Source organism: Meleagris gallopavo, chromosome 5, assembly GCF_905368555.1.
Source record: "Meleagris gallopavo chromosome 5, MGAL_WU_HG_1.1, whole genome shotgun sequence".
Classification (NCBI taxonomy): Eukaryota; Metazoa; Chordata; class Aves; order Galliformes; family Phasianidae; genus Meleagris; species Meleagris gallopavo.
The window spans coordinates 14,435,069-14,452,079 of NC_139408.1; the positions used below are offsets into that span (position 1 = coordinate 14,435,069).

A 17,011-nucleotide genomic window follows, 5' to 3' on the forward strand; every position below is an offset into this window, starting at 1 on the left:
ACGCCTCATAAGGGAATGTTCTCTCTAGATTGAGGACAAGATATCGCAGCAGCAAAAGGAAGACTTCCAGTCAGACCAATGGCGGCCTAAGACTACCAGCTGCACCTAGCTGAAAAAAACCTTTTCCAAGGACACGCAGTGTCAACCAACAAGGGACCTTCTGCCCTCAACTAATGCACTCACCTTGCCTCCAAACAGCAAGAGTCAGGACTACCTTGGGCTCCTGCTCCATTAAGGAACGTTCAGCAATCACACCCGGCCCTCAGCCCATACACAAAGCCTACGTTCAGGCGCTCACAGGCCTTCACCTCTCCCTCTGCAAGGGAACACCTGACAGCAAGGCCAGACAATTACCTTCCGTTGTCGTGGGTGGAGGTGTTACGGAGGTGGTGGGTGTTGGCGTGGGTGTGGATGTGCTGACTGAAGTCGGGCCGGACGAGGTCGTGACAATAACAGGCGTGGTGCTCACGGTGCTGCTGGTGGTGCTGCTGGAGAGCGTTGTGCCAGAGGTGGTAGTGGGGGCAGACCCGGTTGTTGTTGGCAGGGCACTGCTACTTGACACGCTGGTACTCGACACACTTGTACTCGTGGTGCTCTGCGAAGTGGGACCTGGGAAAACACAGGGTTTCATCGTTGCAAGCAGGCCAACCGCATTTCCTCTCTCAGTCCTCATTTCTCAACTGACTTCACCATGCTCCACAACCACAAGCCCGGGAAGTTCAGAGTGTAGGAATGGAGACAGTCTCATTAGTCCTATTTGTGTCATTGCAGAATTCTACTCCTAGGTTTCCAAAAACCAGCTTCGGAGACACGTGCAAACGCCACACCTATGACCAATGCGGCATCTAACCACCGTGTGCACAGTGAAAACAATGCTCAGGCTACAAGAACTCCGCAGCCCTTAAGCCAGATGAATGCACTCCGATCATCCTTAGGCTTCACTCTTCCTTACCTTTGGCTGTCACGTTCTATTGCGTGGAACCACCACCGGACCCAGTGCAGCAAACTAGCAGGCCCGATTTCCCGCCACAACTAATTTCCTGCCACCTCACTTGGGGCTCCAGTACAACTACTGAAACTCTTCTCTATACCCCTCTCACGTCTTCAAAAACCATTCTACCGCATTTGTCCTTGCCATGCCACTTATCTCCAACTGCTTTTCTATGTTTCTTGGTTGCCCACGCCACAGGCCAGAAGGCTGCCTCCTTCAACCTGTTCTCAACAAGCAATTCAGAAACGCCCCATGGTACAGAAACGTCTGCCTTCCAATCAAACGCTTATGCTCCATCCGCAGGACGTGAACATACACACCACCCACAGAGAATCACTGCAGGAACTAAAAAGAATTGCACACGAGCGCAGGGGAAGAAAGGGCAGAACGTCTGAATGTCTGTGACCTACAAGCACCAGAAACCACAGTGCCCACCACAAAAGCCCACTGCGCCTACACGAGACGCCTCATAAGGGAATGTTCTCTCTAGATTGAGGACAAGATATCGCAGCAGCAAAAGGAAGACTTCCAGTCAGACCAATGGCGGCCTAAGACTACCAGCTGCACCTAGCTGAAAAAAACCTTTTCCAAGGACACGCAGTGTCAACCAACAAGGGACCTTCTGCCCTCAACTAATGCACTCACCTTGCATCCAAACAGCAAGAGTCAGGACTACCTTGGGCTCCTGCTCCATTAAGGAACGTTCAGCAATCACACCCAGCCCTCAGCCCATACACAAAGCCTACGTTCAGGCGCTCACAGGCCTTCACCTCTCCCTCTGCAAGGGAACACCTGACAGCAAGGCCAGACAATTACCTTCCGTTGTCGTGGGTGGAGGTGTTACGGAGGTGGTGGGTGTTGGCGCGGGTGTGGATGTGCTGACTGAAGTCGGGCCGGACGAGGTCGTGACAGTAACAGGCGTGGTGCTCACGGTGCTGCCGGTAATGCTGCTGGAGAGCGTTGTGCCAGAGGTGGTAGTGGGGGCAGACCCGGTTGTTGTTGGCGGGGCACTGCTACTTGACACGCTGGTACTCGACACACTTGTACTCGTGGTGCTCTGCGAAGTGGGACCTGGGAAAACACAGGGTTTCATCGTTGCAAGCAGGCCAATCGCATTTCCTCTCTCAGTCCTCATTTCTCAACTGACTTCACCATGCTCCACAACCACAAGCCCGGGAAGTTCAGAGCGTAGGAATGGAGACAGTCTCATTAGTCCTATTTGTGTCATTCCGGAATTCTACTCCTAGGTTTCCAAAAACCAGCTTTGGAGACACGTGCAAACGCCACACCTATGACCAATGCGGCATCTAACCACCGTGTGCACAGTGAAAACAATGCTCAGGCTACAAGAACTCCGCAGCCCTTAAGCCAGATGAATGCACTCCGATCATCCTTAGGCTTCACTCTTCCTTACCTTTGGCTGTCACGTTCTATTGCGTGGAACCACCACCGGACCCAGTGCAGCAAACTAGCAGGCCCGATTTCCCGCCACAACTAATTTCCTGCCACCTCACTTGGGGCTCCAGTACAACTACTGAAACTCTTCTCTATACCCCTCTCACGTCTTCAAAAACCATTCTACCGCATTTGTCCTTGCCATGCCACTTATCTCCAACTGCTTTTCTATGTTTCTTGGTTGCCCACGCCACAGCCAGAAGGCTGCCTCCTTCAACCTGTTCTCAACAAGCAATTCAGAAACGCCCCATGGTACAGAAACGTCTGCCTTCCAATCAAACGCTTATGCTCCATCCGCAGGACGTGAACATACACACCACCCACAGAGAATCACTGCAGGAACTAAAAAGAATTGCACACGAGCGCAGGGGAAGAAAGGGCAGAACGTCTGAATGTCTGTGACCTACAAGCACCAGAAACCACAGTGCCCACCACAAAAGCCCACTGCGCCTACACGAGACGCCTCATAAGGGAATGTTCTCTCTAGATTGAGGACAAGATATCGCAGCAGCAAAAGGAAGACTTCCAGTCAGACCAATGGCGGCCTAAGACTACCAGCTGCACCTAGCTGAAAAAAACCTTTTCCAAGGACACGCAGTGTCAACCAACAAGGGACCTTCTGCCCTCAACTAATGCACTCACCTTGCCTCCAAACAGCAAGAGTCAGGACTACCTTGGGCTCCTGCTCCATTAAGGAACGTTCAGCAATCACACCCGGCCCTCAGCCCATACACAAAGCCTACGTTCAGGCGCTCACAGGCCTTCACCTCTCCCTCTGCAAGGGAACACCTGACAGCAAGGCCAGACAATTACCTTCCGTTGTCGTGGGTGGAGGTGTTACGGAGGTGGTGGGTGTTGGCGTGGGTGTGGATGTGCTGACTGAAGTCGGGCCGGACGAGGTCGTGACAATAACAGGCGTGGTGCTCACGGTGCTGCTGGTGGTGCTGCTGGAGAGCGTTGTGCCAGAGGTGGTAGTGGGGGCAGACCCGGTTGTTGTTGGCAGGGCACTGCTACTTGACACGCTGGTACTCGACACACTTGTACTCGTGGTGCTCTGCGAAGTGGGACCTGGGAAAACACAGGGTTTCATCGTTGCAAGCAGGCCAACCGCATTTCCTCTCTCAGTCCTCATTTCTCAACTGACTTCACCATGCTCCACAACCACAAGCCCGGGAAGTTCAGAGTGTAGGAATGGAGACAGTCTCATTAGTCCTATTTGTGTCATTGCAGAATTCTACTCCTAGGTTTCCAAAAACCAGCTTCGGAGACACGTGCAAACGCCACACCTATGACCAATGCGGCATCTAACCACCGTGTGCACAGTGAAAACAATGCTCAGGCTACAAGAACTCCGCAGCCCTTAAGCCAGATGAATGCACTCCGATCATCCTTAGGCTTCACTCTTCCTTACCTTTGGCTGTCACGTTCTATTGCGTGGAACCACCACCGGACCCAGTGCAGCAAACTAGCAGGCCCGATTTCCCGCCACAACTAATTTCCTGCCACCTCACTTGGGGCTCCAGTACAACTACTGAAACTCTTCTCTATACCCCTCTCACGTCTTCAAAAACCATTCTACCGCATTTGTCCTTGCCATGCCACTTATCTCCAACTGCTTTTCTATGTTTCTTGGTTGCCCACGCCACAGGCCAGAAGGCTGCCTCCTTCAACCTGTTCTCAACAAGCAATTCAGAAACGCCCCATGGTACAGAAACGTCTGCCTTCCAATCAAACGCTTATGCTCCATCCGCAGGACGTGAACATACACACCACCCACAGAGAATCACTGCAGGAACTAAAAAGAATTGCACACGAGCGCAGGGGAAGAAAGGGCAGAACGTCTGAATGTCTGTGACCTACAAGCACCAGAAACCACAGTGCCCACCACAAAAGCCCACTGCGCCTACACGAGACGCCTCATAAGGGAATGTTCTCTCTAGATTGAGGACAAGATATCGCAGCAGCAAAAGGAAGACTTCCAGTCAGACCAATGGCGGCCTAAGACTACCAGCTGCACCTAGCTGAAAAAAACCTTTTCCAAGGACACGCAGTGTCAACCAACAAGGGACCTTCTGCCCTCAACTAATGCACTCACCTTGCATCCAAACAGCAAGAGTCAGGACTACCTTGGGCTCCTGCTCCATTAAGGAACGTTCAGCAATCACACCCAGCCCTCAGCCCATACACAAAGCCTACGTTCAGGCGCTCACAGGCCTTCACCTCTCCCTCTGCAAGGGAACACCTGACAGCAAGGCCAGACAATTACCTTCCGTTGTCGTGGGTGGAGGTGTTACGGAGGTGGTGGGTGTTGGCGCGGGTGTGGATGTGCTGACTGAAGTCGGGCCGGACGAGGTCGTGACAGTAACAGGCGTGGTGCTCACGGTGCTGCCGGTAATGCTGCTGGAGAGCGTTGTGCCAGAGGTGGTAGTGGGGGCAGACCCGGTTGTTGTTGGCGGGGCACTGCTACTTGACACGCTGGTACTCGACACACTTGTACTCGTGGTGCTCTGCGAAGTGGGACCTGGGAAAACACAGGGTTTCATCGTTGCAAGCAGGCCAACCGCATTTCCTCTCTCAGTCCTCATTTCTCAACTGACTTCACCATGCTCCACAACCACAAGCCCGGGAAGTTCAGAGTGTAGGAATGGAGACAGTCTCATTAGTCCTATTTGTGTCATTGCAGAATTCTACTCCTAGGTTTCCAAAAACCAGCTTCGGAGACACGTGCAAACGCCACACCTATGACCAATGCGGCATCTAACCACCGTGTGCACAGTGAAAACAATGCTCAGGCTACAAGAACTCCGCAGCCCTTAAGCCAGATGAATGCACTCCGATCATCCTTAGGCTTCACTCTTCCTTACCTTTGGCTGTCACGTTCTATTGCGTGGAACCACCACCGGACCCAGTGCAGCAAACTAGCAGGCCCGATTTCCCGCCACAACTAATTTCCTGCCACCTCACTTGGGGCTCCAGTACAACTACTGAAACTCTTCTCTATACCCCTCTCACGTCTTCAAAAACCATTCTACCGCATTTGTCCTTGCCATGCCACTTATCTCCAACTGCTTTTCTATGTTTCTTGGTTGCCCACGCCACAGGCCAGAAGGCTGCCTCCTTCAACCTGTTCTCAACAAGCAATTCAGAAACGCCCCATGGTACAGAAACGTCTGCCTTCCAATCAAACGCTTATGCTCCATCCGCAGGACGTGAACATACACACCACCCACAGAGAATCACTGCAGGAACTAAAAAGAATTGCACACGAGCGCAGGGGAAGAAAGGGCAGAACGTCTGAATGTCTGTGACCTACAAGCACCAGAAACCACAGTGCCCACCACAAAAGCCCACTGCGCCTACACGAGACGCCTCATAAGGGAATGTTCTCTCTAGATTGAGGACAAGATATCGCAGCAGCAAAAGGAAGACTTCCAGTCAGACCAATGGCGGCCTAAGACTACCAGCTGCACCTAGCTGAAAAAAACCTTTTCCAAGGACACGCAGTGTCAACCAACAAGGGACCTTCTGCCCTCAACTAATGCACTCACCTTGCATCCAAACAGCAAGAGTCAGGACTACCTTGGGCTCCTGCTCCATTAAGGAACGTTCAGCAATCACACCCGGCCCTCAGCCCATACACAAAGCCTACGTTCAGGCGCTCACAGGCCTTCACCTCTCCCTCTGCAAGGGAACACCTGACAGCAAGGCCAGACAATTACCTTCCGTTGTCGTGGGTGGAGGTGTTACGGAGGTGGTGGGTGTTGGCGTGGGTGTGGATGTGCTGACTGAAGTCGGGCCGGACAAGGTCGTGACAGTAACAGGCGTGGTGCTCACGGTGCTGCTGGTGGTGCTGCTGGAGAGCGTTGTGCCAGAGGTGGTAGTGGGAGCAGACCCGGTTGTTGTTGGCGGGGCACTGCTACTTGACACGCTGGTACTCGACACACTTGTACTCGTGGTGCTCTGCGAAGTGGGACCTGGGAAAACACAGGGTTTCATCGTTGCAAGCAGGCCAACCGCATTTCCTCTCTCAGTCCTCATTTCTCAACTGACTTCACCAAGCTCCACAACCACAAGCCCGGGAAGTTCAGAGTGTAGGAATGGAGACAGTCTCATTAGTCCTATTTGTGTCATTCCGGAATTCTACTCCAAGGTTTCCAAAAACTAGCTTTGGAGACACGTGCAAACGCCACACCTATGACCAATGTGGCATCTAACCACCGTGTGCACAGTGAAAACAATGCTCAGGCTACAGGAACTCCGCAGCCCTTAAGCCAGATGAATGCACTCCGATCATCCTTAGGCTTCACTCTTCCTTACCTTTGGCTGTCACGTTCTATTGCGTGGAACCACCACCGGACCCAATGCAGCAAACTAGCAGGCCCGATTTCCCGCCACAACTAATTTCCTGCCACCTCACTTGGGGCTCCAGTACAACTACTGAAACTCTTCTCTATACCCCTCTCACGTCTTCAAAAACCATTCTACCGCATTTGTCCATGCCATGCCACTTATCTCCAACTGCTTTTCTATGTTTCTTGGTTGCCCACGCCACAGGCCAGAAGGCTGCCTCCTTCAACCTGTTCTCAACAAGCAATTCAGAAACGCCCCATGGTACAGAAACGTCTGCCTTCCAATCAAACGCTTATGCTCCATCCGCAGGACGTGAACATACACACCACCCACAGAGAATCACTGCAGGAACTAAAAAGAATTGCACACGAGCGCAGGGGAAGAAAGGGCAGAACGTCTGAATGTCTGTGACCTACAAGCACCAGAAACCACAGTGCCCACCACAAAAGCCCACTGCGCCTACACGAGACGCCTCATAAGGGAATGTTCTCTCTAGATTGAGGACAAGATATCGCAGCAGCAAAAGGAAGACTTCCAGTCAGACCAATGGCGGCCTAAGACTACCAGCTGCACCTAGCTGAAAAAAACCTTTTCCAAAAACGCGCAGTGTCAAGGAACAGGGGACCTTCTGCCCTCAACTAATGCACTCACCTTGCCTCCAAACAGCAAGAGTCAGGACTACCTTGGGCTCCTGCTCCATTAAGGAACGTTCAGCAATCACACCCGGCCCTCAGCCCATACACAAAGCCTACGTTCAGGCGCTCACAGGCCTTCACCTCTCCCTCTGCAAGGGAACACCTGACAGCATGGCCAGACAATTACCTTCCGTTGTCGTGGGTGGAGGTGTTACGGAGGTGGTGGGTGTTGGCGTGGGTGTGGATGTGCTGACTGAAGTCGGGCCGGACGAGGTCGTGACAGTAATAGGCGTGGTGCTCACGGTGCTGCCGGTAGTGCTGCTGGAGAGCGTTGTGCCAGAGGTGGTAGTGGGGGCAGACCCGGTTGTTGTTGGCGGGGCACTGCTACTTGACACGCTGGTACTCGACACACTTGTACTCGTGGTTCTCTGCGAAGTGGGACCTGGGAAAACACAAGGTTTCATCGTTGCAAGCAGGCCAATCGCATTTCCTCTCTCAGTCCTCATTTCTCAACTGACTTCACCAAGCTCCACAACCACAAGCCCGGGAAGTTCAGAGTGTAGGAATGGAGACAGTCTCATTAGTCCTATTTGTGTCATTCTGGAATTCTACTCCAAGGTTTCCAAAAACTAGCTTTGGAGACACGTGCAAATGCCACACCTATGACCAATGCGGCATCTAACCACCGTGTGCACAGTGAAAACAATGCTCAGGCTACAGGAACTCCGCAGCCCTTAAGCCAGATGAATGCACTCCGATCATCCTTAGGCTTCACTCTTCCTTACCTTTGGCTGTCACGTTCTATTGCGTGGAACCACCACCGGACCCAATGCAGCAAACTAGCAGGCCCGATTTCCCGCCACAACTAATTTCCTGCCACCTCACTTGGGGCTCCAGAACAACTACTGAAACTCTTCTCTATACCCCTCTCACGTCTTCAAAAACCATTCTACCGCATTTGTCCATGCCATGCCACTTATCTCCAACTGCTCTTCTATGTTTCTTGGTTGCCCACGCCACAGGCCAGAAGGCTGCCTCCTTCAACCTGTTCTCAACAAGCAATTCAGAAACGCCCCATGGTACAGAAACGTCTGCCTTCCAATCAAACGCTTATGCTCCATCCGCAGGACGTGAACATACACACCACCCACAGAGAATCACTGCAGGAACTAAAAAGAATTGCACACGAGCGCAGGGGAAGAAAGGGCAGAACGTCTGAATGTCTGTGACCTACAAGCACCAGAAACCATAGTGCCCACCACAAAAGCCCACTGCGCCTACACGAGACGCCTCATTAGGGAATGTTCTCTCTAGATTGAGGACAAGATATCGCAGCAGCAAAAGGAAGACTTCCAGTCAGACCAATGGCGGCCTAAGACTACCAGCTGCACCTAGCTGAAAAAAACCTTTTCCAAGGACACGCAGTGTCAACCAACAAGGGACCTTCTGCCCTCAACTAATGCACTCACCTTGCCTCCAAACAGCAAGAGTCAGGACTACCCTGGGCTCCTGCTCCATTAAGGAACGTTCAGCAATCACACCCGGCCCTCAGCCCATACACAAAGCCTACGTTCAGGCGCTCACAGGCCTTCACCTCTCCCTCTGCAAGGGAACACGTGACAGCAAGGCCAGACAATTACCTTCCGTTGTCGTGGGTGGAGGTGTTACGGAGGTGGTGGGTGTTGGCGCGGGTGTGGATGTGCTGACTGAAGTCGGGCCGGACGAGGTCGTGACAGTAACAGGCGTGGTGCTCACGGTGCTGCCGGTAGTGCTGCTGGAGAGCGTTGTGCCAGAGGTGGTAGTGGGGGCAGACCCGGTTGTTGTTGGCGGGGCAGTTGTGCTTGGCACACTCGGAGTGTAAACTGTGCTTGTTGTCGGAGAGAGGGACACTGTTGTGCTGATTTCTCCTGTGGTTGTAGTCGTGATAGCTGTTGTGCACTCCGGTCTTAATGGTGGAGTACAGCAGACTTTGATCTGATAATTCAGGCAGACTGGCATTGGTATCACAGCCCCTGGGGTCTGATCCTTATTTTTACAGATGAGTCCTGTATTAACATCACATTCCACTTTCTGCCCTAAATCTTCTATAGGAATGTCTGGAAATTTCTCAGCTCTGCAGGAAATATTCTCAACCTTCGTACAGTTCCATGAAGGGATCTTATTCTGAATATTTTCAAAGGTCTCATCATCACCATTCTCCGGGCCATACTGTGGGTAACTCACATCGATCCAGTCAGTCCAGATGCAGTCCTCTGGAACGGTGCAGTCAACTGCCGTTGGACATCAGTAAATGTAAACAATTAGGAACTACAGAATCACTTGGAGGAGGTGATAAGAGATGGGAGGATCATGCAGTTGTTGATGGCGATAAGTGCCAAGCTTCCATCTGAGGACTATCCCATGAAACCCTCCAGGGAAAACATGCTTTTCCCAGAAGAAAAATGTCATGCCAGTGGCTGAAAAGCACAGAGGGCTAGCAGCAGAAGAAAGGCAAGAAGGTCAGAAAAGCCCCGGCCCAAAAAGACCTGAAACAAAAGTGTCACAAAAACAAGCTCCATGCCATATCGATACTGGGTTCGCATTGAGAAAGACCTGACCAGTTGAAGGAAAGCAACGCAAAGCAGCAAACAAGGACTTCCGGTCTGACCAAAGTAGTTGCACCAGGCAACAGGATTAAATAAATTCAAAAGAGCCGTGCAGAGTAAGAGAACAAGGAACTTTCTGCCCAAGACAAACAAATTCTTCTCAGGGCGAAACAGAAAGCATGAGAACTAGCATGGGGCACACATTACTTAAACAAAGGTCCAGAAGGGAAAGTGGACAACAAAAAAAAATAACGCGATGACCAGACATTACCTTCCGTTGTCGTGGGTGGAGGTGTTACGGAGGTGGTGGGTGTTGGCGTGGGTGTGGATGTGCTGACTGAAGTCGGGCCGGATGAGGTCGTGACAGTAACAGGCGTGGTGCTCACGGTGCTGCTGGTGGTGCTGCTGGAGAGCGTTGTGCCAGAGGTGGTAGTGGGGGCAGACCCGGTTGTTGTTGGCGGGGCACTGCTACTTGACACGCTGGTACTCGACACACTTGTACTCGTGGTGCTCTGGGAAGTGGTACCTAGGATAACACAGAGATTCATCATTGCAGAAAATCAAATTGTATTTCCCCGTTAACTCCGTTTCCCTACTGAGTTCATCAAAATCCACAACCAGAAACCCACTAGTTCAGGTAATTCAAATGCAGAATATCTTACTAGCAGGATTAGTTTCGTTCAGGAATTACACACCAAGGTTTCGTACAACCTCCATGGGAGACACGTGTAAACAATCTACCTAAGACCAATACTGCATCGAAACACCGTGTGCACAGTGAAAACAATGCTCAGACCATAAGAACTCTGCAGCCCTTAAGCCAGCTGAATGCACTCCGATCATCCTTAGGCTTCATTCCTACTTCACTATTGCTGTCACATTCTATTCACAGAATCACAGAATTGTAGGGGTTGGAAGGGACCTCTAGAGATCATCGAGACCAACCCCCCTGCCAAAGCAGGTTCCCTACACCAGGTCGCACAGGTAGGCGTCCAGGCGAGACTTGAATATCTCCAGAGAAGGAGACTCCACAACCCCCCTGGGCAGCCTGTTCCAGTGTTCCATCACCCTCACCGTGAAGAAGTTCTTACGCACATTCATGCAAAACTTCCTATGCTGCAGCTTATGTCCGTTTCCCCTCGTCCTGTCTCCACGTACCATTGAAAAGAGACTGGCCTCACCACTATGGCTGCCACACCTCAGATATTTATAAACCTGGATCAGGTCCCCTCTCAGTCGTCTTTTCTCAAGGCTAAATAGACCCAGTTCACTTAGCCTTTCTTCATAGGGGAGATGCTCCAGACCCTTCACCATCTTTGTGGCCCTCCGCTGGACTCTTTCCAAGAGATCCCTGTCTTTTTTGTACTGGGGAGCCCAGAACTGGACACAGTACTCCAGATGAGGCCTTACCAGGGCAGAGTAGAGGGGGAGGATCACCTCCCTCAACCTGCTGGACACGCTCTTCTTAATGCACCCCAGAATGCCATTGGCCTTTTTGGCCACGAGGGCACACTGCTGGCTCATGGCCAACCTGTCGTCCACCAGGACGCCCAGGTCCCTCTCTGCAGAGCTCCTCTCCAGCAGTTCATCCCCCAGCCTGTATTGGTGCATGCAATTATTCCTCCCTAGGTGTAAGACTTTACACTTGCTTTTGTTGAACCTCATCCAGTTTCTTACTGCCCAGCTCTCCAGCCTGTCCAGGTCTCGCTGAATGGCAGCACAGCCTTCAGGCGTGTCAGCCAATCCTCCCAACTTCGTATCATCAGCAAACTTGCTGAAGGTGGCCACTATCCCCTCATCAAGGTCATTGATGAAGATGTTGAACAAGACTGGACCCAGCACAGACCCCTGGGGGACACCACTGGTTACAGGTCTCCAGCCAGACTCTGCACCACCAACGACGATCCTCTGTGCTCTGCCAGTCAGCCAGTTCTCAACCCATCTCACTGTCCACTCATCTATCCCACAATTCCTCAGCGTTGTTATAAGGATGTCATGGGAGACAGTATCAAATGCCTTTCTAAAATCAAGGTAGACTACATCTACCGCTCTTCCCCCATCCACCCAGCATGTGACAACATCATAGAAGGCCACCAGGTTGGTCGAGCGCTACCTCCCCTTGGTGAACCCATGCTGACTACTCCTGATACCCTCCTTCTCTCCCAGTTGTCTGGAGATGGTATCCAGCACAAGCTGTTCCATCACCTTTCCAGGGACAGAGGTGAGGCTGACAGGCCTATAATTGCCCGGGTCTTCCTTCTTGCCCTTTTTGAAGACCGGAGTGACATTGGCTATCCTCCAGTCTTCAGGGACCTCCCCAGTTATCCAAGACCTCTCAAAAATGATGGAGAGCGGTTCGGCAATGACCTCCGCCAGCTACCTCAGCATACATGGATGCACCCCATCAGGTCCCATGGACTTGTGGACCTTAGTGCTGCCTAGGCGCTCACGCACGTCCTCTTTCCTGACTAAAGGGAAGTCTCCCATTCCCCAGACCCTCTTGCTAACCTCCAGGGTATGGGAAACCTGAGGGAAAGCCTTTTCACTGAAGACAGAACTAAAGAAGGCATTCAGTATCTCTGCCTTCTCAGCATCCCCCGTTACCAGAACTCCCTCCTCACTTAGTAAGGGGCCCACATTCTCTCTAGTTTTCTTTTTGCTGTTAACATACTTGAAGAAGCCTTTTTTATTATCCTTTATCACTTTAGCCAGATTCAATTCCAGGCAGGCCTTAGCCTTCCTCGTTGCATCCCTGCACTGACTACATTCCTATATCCTTCCTAAGTGGTCAGATCCTTTTTCCACATTTCATGGACCTTCTTTCCTTTGTGCTTGCGCATGAGCTCCTTGCTCATCCACACAGGTCTCCTGCCACCTTTTCCCAATTTCTTGCTCACAGAGACGCACCAATCCTGAGCTTGGAAGAAGAGCTGTTTAAATGCTGACCAGCTTTCGGAGGCCCCCTTACCTTCTAACACCCAAGCCCACGGGATAGCTCCAAGTAGGTCCCGGAAGAGATCAAAGTTGGCTCTCCTAAAGTCCAGGGTAGCAATCCTACTTATTGCTTTGCTTCTTCCACTCAGGATCTTGAACTCCCCCATCTCATGATCACTACAATCCAAGCTGCCCCCAGCCTTTACTTCCTTAACAAGTTCATCCCTGTTGGTGAGAATAAGGTCCAGTAACACCCCTCCCCGCATCGGTTCCTCCACCACCTGCATCAGAAAGTTGTCGTCAACACATTGCAAGAACCGTCTGGACTGTGCCTGCCTGGCCATGTTGGTCGTCCAGCAAATATCTGGATAATTGAAGTCCCCCATAAGCACCAGTGCCTGGGAATGTGACACTACATCCAGTTGCTTATGGAAGGCCTCATCAACCTCCTCATCCTGATCAGAGGGCCTGTAGTACACACCCACAACAGTGTCACCCTTACCAGCCTGCCCCTTGATTCTCACCCATAAGCTCTCCACTGCTATATCACTCTCCCCCAAGTGAAATTCAATACATTCTAGCTGCTCTCTCACATAAAGAGCAATTCCACCACCCCGCCTAGCCAGCCGATCTTTCCTAAAAAGCACATAGCCCTCCATGACAACATTCCAGTCATGCGAGCTGCCCTACCACGTCTCCGTGATCGCAATGAGATCATGACCTCATGACCACACACAGAACTCCAGTTCTTCCTGTTTATTTCCCATGTTACGCGCATTAGTATACAGGCACTTAAGAGAAGAAGCATCCCCCCACCCCTCTCCAAGCCTTTGAACTCCACTGTCTCCACCCATCAAGTTCTGTTTTGAGCCTCGAACTGCCCCCTCAGTCCCAGCGGTCCTCATTTTGTCCCCTTCCCCCTTCATACCTAGTTTAAACACCTGTCAATAAATCCTGCCAGTTTCTCAGCTAGAACCCTCTTTCCCCGTGGAGACAGGCTGCTTCCATTTGCAGCCATCATGCCAGGCGCTGAGTAAATTGCCCCGTGATCAAAAAAACCAAAACTCCTGTGTTTGCACCAACTCCTAAGCCATTTGTTTAAGAGATGGGTTTTTAAGGCTCATCTCAGTATCCCTTCCTGCCACTGAAAGTACAGATGTAATAACCACCTGCACACCTGTTCCTTCAACTACCCGCCCCAGTCCCCTGAAGTCATCTTTGATAGCCTTCAGGCTTTTCTCACCAACTTCTTCACTGCCAGCCTGTACTATCAATAGTGGATAGCAGTCAGAAGGGCAGATCAGTCTGGGAAGTCTCCTAGCAATGTCCCTGACCCGTGCCCCAGGGAGGCAGCACACCTCTCTGTGGGTAGGGTCGGGCTGGCATATAGGGCCTTCGGTTCCTTGCAGCAGGGGTCGCCTATGACAACCACCTTCCGGTGGAGGAAGTCTTGAGACGCGGGGGTGACCGCTTCCCCCGAGGCACCCTTACGGGTGGGCCTCCCTCCACACCTGCACACACCTCTCCCTCGGGTTCCAGGGCCTCAAATCTATTTCGCAGAGGCACTTGGGGAGACATCACCATTCCCAATGCAGGAAATCTGTTCCCACCACAACTACTTTGCTTCCAAGCTATGTGGCCCTAGAACAAGTAAGCGAACTCTACTTGACACCCCTCCCATGACTTGAAAACCATTCTACGGCATTTCTTCTTACCATGCCATTCATCTACATCTGCAGGTCTTTCTCTCCAAATCAAACAAATTCTTCTCACAGTAAAATAGAAAGCATGAGAACTAGCGTGGGGTATACGTTAATTAAGCAAAACTGCAGCTGGGAAAGCCTACAAGAAAAAAAATAAAGCAATGACGATATATTACCTTCCATTGTCGTGGGTAGAGTTGTTAGGGAGGTGGTAGTGGGGGCAGACCCGGTTGTTGTTGGCGGGGCACTGCTACTTGACACGCTGGTACTCGACACACTTGTACTCGTGGTGCTCTGCGAAGTGGGACCTGGGAAAACACAGGGTTTCATCGTTGCAAGCAGGCCAACCGCATTTCCTCTCTCAGTCCTCATTTCTCAACTGACTTCACCAAGCTCCACAACCACAAGCCCGGGAAGTTCAGAGTGTAGGAATGGAGACAGTCTCATTAGTCCTATTTGTGTCATTCCGGAATTCTACTCCAAGGTTTCCAAAAACTAGCTTTGGAGACACGTGCAAACGCCACACCTATGACCAATGTGGCATCTAACCACCGTGTGCACAGTGAAAACAATGCTCAGGCTACAGGAACTCCGCAGCCCTTAAGCCAGATGAATGCACTCCGATCATCCTTAGGCTTCACTCTTCCTTACCTTTGGCTGTCACGTTCTATTGCGTGGAACCACCACCGGACCCAATGCAGCAAACTAGCAGGCCCGATTTCCCGCCACAACTAATTTCCTGCCACCTCACTTGGGGCTCCAGTACAACTACTGAAACTCTTCTCTATACCCCTCTCACGTCTTCAAAAACCATTCTACCGCATTTGTCCATGCCATGCCACTTATCTCCAACTGCTTTTCTATGTTTCTTGGTTGCCCACGCCACAGGCCAGAAGGCTGCCTCCTTCAACCTGTTCTCAACAAGCAATTCAGAAACGCCCCATGGTACAGAAACGTCTGCCTTCCAATCAAACGCTTATGCTCCATCCGCAGGACGTGAACATACACACCACCCACAGAGAATCACTGCAGGAACTAAAAAGAATTGCACACGAGCGCAGGGGAAGAAAGGGCAGAACGTCTGAATGTCTGTGACCTACAAGCACCAGAAACCATAGTGCCCCCACAAAAGCCCACTGCGCCTACACGAGACGCCTCATTAGGGAATGTTCTCTCTAGATTGAGGACAAGATATCGCAGCAGCAAAAGGAAGACTTCCAGTCAGACCAATGGCGGCCTAAGACTACCAGCTGCACCTAGCTGAAAAAAACCTTTTCCAAAAACGCGCAGTGTCAAGGAACAGGGGACCTTCTGCCCTCAACTAATGCACTCACCTTGCCTCCAAACAGCAAGAGTCAGGACTACCTTGGGCTCCTGCTCCATTAAGGAACGTTCAGCAATCACACCCGGCCCTCAGCCCATACACAAAGCCTACGTTCAGGCGCTCACAGGCCTTCACCTCTCCCTCTGCAAGGGAACACCTGACAGCATGGCCAGACAATTACCTTCCGTTGTCGTGGGTGGAGGTGTTACGGAGGTGGTGGGTGTTGGCGTGGGTGTGGATGTGCTGACTGAAGTCGGGCCGGACGAGGTCGTGACAGTAATAGGCGTGGTGCTCACGGTGCTGCCGGTAGTGCTGCTGGAGAGCGTTGTGCCAGAGGTGGTAGTGGGGGCAGACCCGGTTGTTGTTGGCGGGGCACTGCTACTTGACACGCTGGTACTCGACACACTTGTACTCGTGGTTCTCTGCGAAGTGGGACCTGGGAAAACACAAGGTTTCATCGTTGCAAGCAGGCCAATCGCATTTCCTCTCTCAGTCCTCATTTCTCAACTGACTTCACCAAGCTCCACAACCACAAGCCCGGGAAGTTCAGAGTGTAGGAATGGAGACAGTCTCATTAGTCCTATTTGTGTCATTCTGGAATTCTACTCCAAGGTTTCCAAAAACTAGCTTTGGAGACACGTGCAAATGCCACACCTATGACCAATGCGGCATCTAACCACCGTGTGCACAGTGAAAACAATGCTCAGGCTACAGGAACTCCGCAGCCCTTAAGCCAGATGAATGCACTCCGATCATCCTTAGGCTTCACTCTTCCTTACCTTTGGCTGTCACGTTCTATTGCGTGGAACCACCACCGGACCCAATGCAGCAAACTAGCAGGCCCGATTTCCCGCCACAACTAATTTCCTGCCACCTCACTTGGGGCTCCAGAACAACTACTGAAACTCTTCTCTATACCCCTCTCACGTCTTCAAAAACCATTCTACCGCATTTGTCCATGCCATGCCACTTATCTCCAACTGCTCTTCTATGTTTCTTGGTTGCCCACGCCACAGGCCAGAAGGCTGCCTCCT

The 17,011-nt window shown here is 51.6% G+C and overlaps 1 protein-coding gene across 1 annotated transcript in view; it reads right to left on the bottom strand.

The window, feature by feature from the left end:
- MUC2 (mucin 2, oligomeric mucus/gel-forming) overlaps positions 1–17,011 on the bottom strand; it is a 110,463-nt gene that overhangs the window by 49,328 nt on the left and 44,124 nt on the right. Inside the window, exons 37-40 of the mRNA XM_085223834.1 lie at positions 16,159–16,413; positions 7,619–7,873; positions 4,713–4,967; positions 1,808–2,062 (exon numbers count right to left, since the gene is read on the bottom strand). Of these exons, the coding sequence (XP_085079960.1) occupies positions 1,808–2,062; positions 4,713–4,967; positions 7,619–7,873; positions 16,159–16,413 (1,020 nt within the window). The remainder of the gene's footprint in view (positions 1–1,807; positions 2,063–4,712; positions 4,968–7,618; positions 7,874–16,158; positions 16,414–17,011) is intronic.